The 9,782-nt window shown below is 46.7% G+C and overlaps 1 protein-coding gene across 1 annotated transcript in view; it reads left to right on the top strand.

Moving 5' to 3' along the window:
• TRIO (trio Rho guanine nucleotide exchange factor) overlaps window positions 1-9,782 on the top strand; it is a 275,442-nt gene that overhangs the window by 145,860 nt on the left and 119,800 nt on the right. The window contains exons 21-27 of the mRNA XM_006874154.1: window positions 3,942-4,136; window positions 4,226-4,341; window positions 5,062-5,128; window positions 5,640-5,749; window positions 6,600-6,669; window positions 7,558-7,647; window positions 8,627-8,719. Of these exons, the coding sequence (XP_006874216.1) occupies window positions 3,942-4,136; window positions 4,226-4,341; window positions 5,062-5,128; window positions 5,640-5,749; window positions 6,600-6,669; window positions 7,558-7,647; window positions 8,627-8,719 (741 nt within the window). The remainder of the gene's footprint in view (window positions 1-3,941; window positions 4,137-4,225; window positions 4,342-5,061; window positions 5,129-5,639; window positions 5,750-6,599; window positions 6,670-7,557; window positions 7,648-8,626; window positions 8,720-9,782) is intronic.

Genomic DNA, 9,782 nt, shown 5'->3' with positions numbered 1-9,782 from the left:
AGAATCCCAGCCCAGTCTAGTTGACACAGAACCTTAATTATCATACCATCCTGTTGAACTGCAACTGGTTACTATGCATTGTGATGCATTCAGGCCACCCATGGTCCTGTCTCAGCATCGTGTGGACACACCTGCACCCTGACCACCCACGGTCCTGTCTCAGCATCGTGTGGACACACCTGCACCCTGACCACCCACGGTCCTGTCTCAGCATCGTGTGGACACACCTGCGCCCTGACCACCCACGGTCCTGTGTCAGCATTGTGTGGACACACCTGTGCCCTGACCACCCACGGTCCTGTCTCAGCATCATGTGGACACACCTGCACCCTGACCACCCATGGTCCTGTCTCAGCATCGTGTGAGAGCCAGATGCACCAAGCCATGGGTGTTTTTATAAACAGATTTTGCTCCTCCATTCAGTCATGCTGACTTGAGTTTCCAGGAGAGCAGCGCGGAGGTGGCCATCTTCTACATATGCACATGTTATGTCTGCACGGAGATGTTCTCCCACTCGGCTTCCCACAGCCTGAGGCCTCATTCACGGTGCTGTAGCAAACATGGAGGGAGAAAAATCTCTGCCTGCACCTGCTCATGTTGCGGGGGACATCTCTGGAATGATCCTCACTCAGAGCTGGTCACTCTGAGACCCGTAGAGGAGGACCAGGTGTCCTACAGCGGGGTAGGGCTAGAAGACGTTCTGCTTTGTGTCCTTTTTTTATCTTTTGACATTAAAGTATCATGAATGCATTTTAAAACAATGAAAATGAAGACAGTTTAGATATTAAAGGTGTGTGGACTCACAGTTTCATTGCCCTTCATTTTCACGGCCCCATTTAGTCATGGAATGAATATTTATGGGGCAGCTACTTACTTAGCAGTTCCAAGAACTCTTCTGGGTGCAGGACTCATGGAACCCCATTCTTGTTAGGGAGGGAAAGAGACGCTCGCAGAACAAACTGCTAAAATCGATAGACCTGCTAATGAGTAAGTCTGAAGAGACAAAATGCCCCCATCTGGATGAGTGGCAGCAACAGTCATCCATCGGGACCCAGGGAGCGTCTCATTGAGAGACCTTTTGGCTCTGCTCAGCATTTTTGGTTTAAATGAAGTGTATATGCTTCCGACTTACCCAGCTACCAAGCTCTGCCTCATCGCACACTTTTCCTTCCATTTCAGCCAAGGGTTATGTGTGGTAGCTGGTATACTTCGTGATGCTAGCATGCATATACAAGACGCTTCCTTTGGGATTTTTGTGATGTCTTGTTTTCTGTCTTAATGTAGACATGCTGCATTGTTTTTTCTTTTTGCTTTGATTTTTCTCAGCACTTTATACTCTAAATAGTTTTCTAACCCTATAAAGATATACAGCCTCCTTCACATATGTCAAACTTGAAACGAGGCACCGAGTTTAAACGGTGGTACAGTAAACCCTACACAGGGTCGCTATGACTGAGAACCGACTCGACAGCACATAACAGTAACAGCAGTAAGCCCTTTACAGGGTTGCCATGAGTCAAAAAAATGAACAGATGGCATGTATGTAACATCAACATGGTACATCTTTGGAGCCTCCGACTGATGGTGCAAGTGGGTAAGGTTGGAGGTTCAAGTCCACCTAGAGGTCCCCCGGATCAAAGACCTGGCATCTGTTTGGTAAGATCAGCCATTAAAACTCCTGCATAGCTTGGTTTACTGACAGCGGGCAGCAGCCAGGAGTCAGACTTGACACAATGATAACTGGCACTTGTGCAGCTTTCTTGTGGTTTTCTGCAGGTTAATATCTTGGCCCACCATACCTAGGGAGCCTAAGTTAAAGCCCTTTTAAAACTTACGGTTTGAAGGCTGAAATGCTGAATTTTTGTTTCCCTGCCTTATACTCAGTGTCATGTGACAGCAAGTCAGTTGGAGGTGTACCTGGCAGTTCACATCACTCCACTGGTTCATTTCCAAACAAGAGTGTTGTGGTGAAGTGCCGTCAAGCTGGTTCCAAGTCACAGTGACCCTGTCCAGGGCTGCCGAGGAGCAGTCCAGTGCTTATCCTGAAGCGCCACACCAGGAGTCCCTCCACACGAAATGGAGGCCCTAAATAGCTGTAGAGTATTTTAAGGTTTGCTGACTTTTCCCAGTAAAAAGTTGTTCTAGAATCACAGTTTGTCATTGTTGTTAAGTGCCACCGAGTTAGTTCCGGCTCATAGTAACCCTGTAGAGGCTTTCTGAGAACCACCGACCTTGCAGTTCAAACCAGCCTTTTGGCCAAGTGCTTATCATACAGTGCCTCACCAGGACACAGTTTTTCCTCTGTGGAGAAATTCATCCCTTCCCTGAAGAGTATGTTTTCACCCGTCAAGAGCCTCACCCACCCATTCACCGTACAGACATTAGAAACACTTGCGTAAAGCCCTTTTTGTATTTAGTTTGTTCTTGAGTAAATGGTGATTGAAGGCCCACACATGGGTGGTTGGCTTCAGACAGTAGTAAGCAGAACAGACCAACAAAAGGACGCAACTGGCCCTGCCCCTTTGGAGGTTACAGGGTGCCTTGTGGAGCTGTGGTTTAGGTGTTGGGCTGCTAACCAAAGTGTCAGCAGTTGGAACCCACCAGTTGTTCTTCGAGAGAAAGATAGGCTATCTGCTCCCATAGAGATTTACAGACTTGGAAACCCTCTGTAGGGTCTCTGAGTGGGATTCAACTCGATGACAGTGAGCGGGTTGGAAGTTCTTTGTGCAAGGAGACAGACAGTGGTCATAACAACCATGGCCCATCATCTGGTAAAGGCGGTACATGCCATGAGGGAAAACGAGCAACCGAACTCAGGTGGTATGGGGCAAGGAGGCTATAGCTCCACTTGTAAACAGCTGGTCAGGGGAGTCCAGTTGAAAAGGTGAGGGACCGTGGAATTGTCAGGACATGGAGAGGACCAGGAGCATGGGGTACCCACGCAGGAACTGGTGGGGGAGCCTCCTCGGCATGCAGGGACGGACACTAGGGACTTGTCAGCTAGGTGGGAGGCTTGTAAGGTTTGTTTGAAGTCTAAGGTATTTTTAAGTTGCTAGTTTTTTATTGTTATTGCTAAGTACCATTGTGTTGGTTCCAACTCATAGCGACCCTATATGGGGTTCCCAAGGAGCATCTCACAACCGACTTTGTGGTCAAGTGCTTATCCTACGGCGCCACATCGGGACTGCAAAGTTGATATTAAAGGTTGTCTATTGAGTTCTTGTCCTGGGGTGACACTGTGGGCTAATGCGTCAGACTGCAAAGTCGTTTGAACTGCAGGGTCAGTGGTTCAAGCTCCCCAGCTGCTCTGTGGAAACCCTGTACAGGGTCTCTAAGGGTCAGAATCGACTCGACGCCACTTGACAACAACAATAACAACAAATGAGTTCTGGAAGGAGCTCTGGTAGCGTGGTGCTTATGAATCAGGCTGCTAACCTCAGGGGCAGCAGTTTGAAACTACCAGCTGTTCCACGGGAGAAAGATGATGCTTTCTGCTCACATAAAGATTTACCACCTCAGAAACCTGTACAGGTTCGCTATGACTCGTAACTGACTCCACAGCACATAACCACCACCACCACCACCAATGAGTTCTGGGAGCCCTGTTGTGGCAATGTAGGATAACGCAATGAACCACAAGGTCAGTTTGAACCGTGGAGTTGGCGGGTCACACTCACTAACCACTGCTAAGAAACCCTATGCGGGGGGTGGGGGGTGGGGGGGTCACTATGAGTCGGAACCCACTCAACAACACCAAACAACTACAATGAACTCTGAAGGAGCCCTGGTGGCACAGTGGTATGTTAACGGCTAGGTCAGAAGTTCTAGCCCACCAGCCCCCAAATTCAGAAAACTCAGGTGGTGGGCTAGGTACCGCTGTGTCCCAGGTCTGGCCCTTGATTGCATTTGCTTCACAATACTTTCCTGTTTTGTTTTTCCAGCAAACCAAAGAGCGAGTGAAGCTATTAATACAGCTGGCCGATGGCTTTTGTGAAAAGGGTCATGCTCACGCAGCAGAGATAAAGAAATGTGTCACTGCCGTGGATAAAAGGTACAGAGAGTTCTCTCTGCGCATGGAGAAGTATAGGACCTCTTTGGAGAAAGCCCTGGGGATCTCTTCAGATTCCAACAAATCGGTAAATTACACACTTGCCACGTGACATCCTCACCCTTGGCCTCTGTGTCAGGTTCGCTCCCTAAAGTCACTGACGTGCTCACTCCACAGAGTAAAAGTCTCCAGCTGGACATCATCCCAGCCAGCACGCCTGGGTCCGAGGTGAAACTCCGGGATGCAGCTCACGAGCTGAATGAGGAGAAACGGAAGTCCGCCCGCAGGAAAGAGTAAGCCAGTTCGTGAGCCCACTGGGGTTCATCCAGGAAGGGCAGGTCACGGCATTGGGGCAAGCGAGCTGCGTGGCTGTTCCCAGGCGTGTCTGCATGTTGTCTCTGAAGCATGGAAGTCCCCTTGTCCACTGTCCCCTGTCCCTGGCTCAGAAGCAGCTTCAGTGCCATTTGTCATTACCAGTTTACAAGTCATGATACAAAGGAGAAATTAAGGGTGCAAATTCAGGTGTTTGAAAGTTGCTAGTCACTAAACTTGTAATAGATTTTAATAAAGACCCGAGATTGTTTAAAGCATTGGTTCTCAAGCGGGGCCAGTTTTGACCCCATGGGGACATTTGGCAATTGTTGGAGTCACTTTGGCTTGTCATACATAGTTGGGGATTTGGGAGCTACTGGCATCTAGTGATTGGAGACCAAGTTTAGTGCTAAACATCCTACAATGCACAAAACAGTCTCCCCTCAAAACAAAAATAGAAGGCCAAAAATGTAAATAATGCTTGGGTTGAAAAATCCCTGATGTCTCAATAAGATTTTATTCTAAAAATCCTATTAATGCCTTTGAATTGGTAACTGGGTCCTATTATTGTTCTGTTCATGAGTTCATTCTCTCAAGCACGTTACTGATGCCTTTAGGGCTGCCGTCTAGTTTGATAAATTCATAGAAAATAGATAATGAAAAAAGCTTTTCCCTTGTCCCACTGTCTCGCTCTGTGCCAGGTTCATAATGGCTGAGCTAATTCAGACTGAAAAGGCTTACGTGCGAGATCTCCGGGAGTGTATGGATGTAAGTAAGTTTTCTTTTCTTGGCTTGTTTGTTGACATGAAGCCTAAGCTTGTCAGCTTGGCTCTTGACGGGTGCTGGCTGGTGGCGCCCTCATACTTGGTGGCAGTGTGCTTCAGCAGCCAGCCATGTCCCTGTACATTCTCGAGAGTTCTAGGTCTGGGCTTCCCTCCCTGCAGAGAAGATGCGGCCTCATGCCCTCACCCGCTTTATCCCTTGACGGCCCAGCTGACAGTCCTTTGGTGTCAAATTGGACATCAGCTTCAGAGAAGTGTGCCCAGTGGCTACAATCTCAAATAATACCACATAGTACATGGACACCTTGCCCCTCAGAAGTATGTCAACACCCAAATTTGAAGCTGTGAATAAGTAAAGTCACACTGTTTTGTGAAAAGGCTCCCTCTTATGATGTCGTGTCACGTCTACCTGAACCCCAAGTTCACACAGAATTGAGCAATAGGTGTTTCTGCAGAATTGGGTAGCCACTTTTTTCCAATCCCTGTGTTCCTGACAGACCTACCTGTGGGAAATGACCAGCGGCGTGGAGGAGATCCCACCCGGCATCGTCAACAAGGAGCTCGTCATCTTCGGCAACATGCAAGAGATCTACGAGTTCCACAACAAGTCAGTGGCAGCTTCTCTGGGCATCTCCACACCCACGTGCTCACGTTTGAAGTCACGCAGACTTCAGTGCTTTTCTAAAAGTTACTAGCGAGAAACTTAGTGGTCTGTCTCCCAAAAAAGACGGTGATGCTTTGGAAAGGATTTTAACAGGCACTCCAGTTCTTGCGTCTGTACATAGTTCTCACAGAAACAAGATTCAGAAACTGGGGGCTGTGTCTCTGTAGGAATTCTAACTTGTCTCAATCTGAGCCAACACCGGCTGCCTCGGGCTTGCTTCTTTAGGTTCTTGGGCCTATTGGGTGGCGATGTTGACTCTTTCATAAGACAAGAACTAGATATGCAGTCTGCCCAGAATGCAATGCACTTCCCATTTGCCACGGGAGCCACTCAGTTTTATTTTGTAAGATTTCAAGAAAAGCAGCTGAAACTCCTTTAAGTGGAGTCTCCACAGCTCCGTGGCCGATGGTAAGATCTGTCCCCTCTCTTCTCTCCTGGTTGGGAATGGGTTCTTCTGGCTGAACATTACAGCCTTAGCAACTTAACATCTGCACCGTCGTAGAAGCAACTAGCTGGGTCAGAATTTCTGTCAGGAAATGTTGGAAAGCTGAGTTCGTCAGCTCCTGAGCAGTCACAACCACTAAACTTGAGTTAAAAGTGACACATTTTGTTCTGTCATAAAAATCTACAACGTAAAAAATTTTAACTTCACTTGATTAATATGCTAAAGTTCAAGCATCACCTGAACTCATTCATGGTCTATTATCTGATTTATCGTCTCACCAGTAAAATGCTTTAAAACACTTGAACAGTGGTCCTTTCTCTGTTAGAATAACACTGTCATTCTCTGCAGCATTTTCCTCAAGGAGCTGGAGAAATACGAGCAGTTACCAGAGGACGTCGGCCATTGCTTTGTTACTTGGGTAATGAAACTGCAGCTACTTGTTCTGTCTGTCAAAATTATATAGAGCTAGTGAAGAAAGAAACAGAAGCAATACCCTTCCATTTCTTTAAGTTACATTTGTATTCTGCTAGGAGCTCTGGTAGCGTAGTGGTTACGAATCGGGCTGTGAACCTTAAGGTCAGCGGTTCGAAACTACCAGCCACTCCGCGGGAGAAAGATGAGGCTTTCTACTCCCGTAAAGATTTACACCCTCGGAAACCCTGTACAGGGTCGCTATGGGTCGGAACCGACTCGACGGCACTTAACAACAATAACAACAGGAGCACTGTACTTTGTAGGCTAAGCGTTGGACTGTGAACCCCAAGGGTGGCAGTTCGAGCCTACCAGTTGCTCCTCAGGAGAAAGATGTATAGCTTAGGAGCCAGGGTCACTGTGAGTCAAAACTGACTTGATGACACTTAACGACAAGAAGAGCAGCAGCAGTTCAGCTGGGTGATTTGTAGTGTGTGTACAGAAAGCCATTCTTGAGCACCACGGATTACGTTCTCCAGCTAGTACTCTGGTGGGGCAAGGTTGTGAGCAGCAGTGAAGGTTTGAAGTAGAGCACGTGGTGTGCCACAGGGTGAGAGCCCATCCCCAGCGTGAAGTCAGCCCATTAACCGGAGCCGTGCCGCAGGCACTTGCACACAGCGCTGTGGGCAGAGAGAGAGAGGGCAGGCTCCAGGTCCTGGGCCATCTGTGGAGCGGCTGCTCCTGAGTCTTCACGAGTGTGTACCACCAGCAGGATGCTGCTTACGTTAGTAACGTGCTCTTGCTCACACAGCTTCTTGTTGACATGTAAGTTTCTTGTCATTTGACTTGTGGCAGTGTGTGTATGATACTCAATTTTTTGTTGGTTTCTTTGTAGGCAGACAAGTTTCAGATGTATGTCACTTACTGCAAAAACAAGCCAGACTCCACTCAGCTGATATTAGAGCATGCGGGGTCCTATTTTGATGTAAGTCGTGGGTTGCTAAGAAGACTCGGGTTTTTTCTATGCTGTATTTACTATACATGTAATGCAGTGTGACTTGTAACTTCATCTAACGGAGGGTACCAGCTGTCATTTTAATCTACTGAAACTACATTGGGATGTCCCTGTATTTTCTTAACATTTCATAGAAATAAGAGGTGATTTTTGAAAGACTATTTCCAGTATTTCACACTTGTGAGAAACTCAGATTTTGATATGTACAAGAGGGCTTCAAAAAGTTCATGGAAAAAATGGGATGAAAAGAGAATGGAGTTTTCCCACGAACTTTTTGAACCCTGTATATATTTGTTTGGACTCCTGGTGTGGCACTGTGAGATAAGCATTGGACTGCTCACCACAAGGTCAGCAGTTCAAACCCACCAGCTGCTCCTTGGAAACCCTATACAGGGTGACTATGAGTTGAAACCAACTCAGTGTCACTTCACAACAATATGTTTGTGTGTGTATGAAGACAAGCCACTTACTATTTTCATATGTCATATTGAACATAGAAGGTATAGATTGTTGAAAGCTTTTCCTCAACGAAACAAAAATAACTTGGAATTTCAAAAATTATTTGCTTCTTGTAGTTTAGTTTTACAGTGTTATTAATCTCTAAAAGGGACCAAATATTAAAATCTCACCCAAAGTACTGTTAACAACTAGCACCCATGGGGCAGGGGCAGGAGTTAGGTTCTAACTGAGGTAAGTATAGCTCCAGCCAGGAATGCCAAGTCAGCGCTGATGCCTTTGACACCCAAAGCCATAGAGAGACTGGGATTTATTCCTTTCCTCTACTGAGTGGCTTAAAAGAATCAGTAGAGCTCTCCACTTTGTACTTGCAGAAAAAAATTGAGATACGGGTGTTCATCCAAGGGATATATAAATGTAACCTTTTAATTTGTGCTCAGCAACCCCCCAGTGACATTCAAACCATGTTTACCTCTCTATATTTCTAATACAGGAGATTCAGCAGAGGCATGGATTGGCCAATTCTATCTCTTCTTACCTTATCAAGCCTGTTCAGCGAATTACCAAGTACCAGCTCCTTTTAAAAGTAAGTGTGAACGAGCGGAATGTGGGACCCTATCCAGAGAAGCAGCAACACCAGAGATGGAGGCAGAGATGATGACATGGAGAGATAGAGCAGCTGAGGACTCTAGACTCATGGGAGGAGAAAGGCTGTGCTGGCGGCCAGGGGAGACAAGCTTGCAGAATGTGCCCTTTGGTTTTTTAAATGATTATATATTCCTGAGGGTTTTTGTGTACATCCCCCTCCAAAAAACAGAGGGAATAGAAGCAAATGCTATTGAATGATGATGCACGGAGGAAATTGTAATCCTTGCAGTGAAATGATGAGTGTAAAACCAATGTTCCCCCATGTAAACTATTGCTCAACTTACAATAAAAACTTAAAAAAAATCAGGCGGAAAAACAAAAGTGTGAAGCGGTATCTCCAGACAGTGGCATTTTATGAACTGACCATGACTGTTTCGCGTTTTTGAGATAACAACTAGCAAACTTTGTTTCATTTTTTCACCCTGGCCATTTGCCGCCTCGGTGCAGCAGGTACCTCAGGGTCCACACCTTGGTTACACACCTGCACTGAGTTGCCTAACCTGAGTCTCCAACAGAAAAGTGTGAAGTCTCGGTCTTTTGGTACTGTCAGTTCTCAGTAGGGCCTGCCGATGCCGGGCACATTAACCTCACAACACTGCTGCTCTGCAGGTGTGGAAAGGGGGAAGACTAGCCAGAGCCATCGCTGGCACCCGGCAGCCCACCAGTCCTGTGTAGTGCAATCTCATGCAATCACAGATGTGTCACTTGGGCCGACTTGTACCCTTTCTTGATTAGGTATGATATTTATTCCAATCAAACTCGGAAATAGCACTCAATTACTCTTGATGACAGACTGACACAGAAAGCATAGAGTTTGTGATAATAGTTGCCACCGAATGCAGTCTATATAATCAATTACACACTGTTTTCACTCTGTAAATGTAATTTACAGCATCTCTCTGGTGGTCTCCTCTGTGACGTCACTTGGCTGGTGAGTGGCGCTCAGCATTAGAAGGCAGAGGGCACCCTTCCATCCCAAGAGCAATATTTTGTGAGACCTA

This window comes from Chrysochloris asiatica, unplaced genomic scaffold, assembly GCF_000296735.1.
Source record: "Chrysochloris asiatica unplaced genomic scaffold, ChrAsi1.0 scaffold00264, whole genome shotgun sequence".
In the NCBI taxonomy this organism is placed as follows: Eukaryota; Metazoa; Chordata; class Mammalia; order Afrosoricida; family Chrysochloridae; genus Chrysochloris; species Chrysochloris asiatica.
Note: the sequence above shows the minus strand (reverse complement) of the source record. Positions and strands in the feature narration are given on the sequence as shown.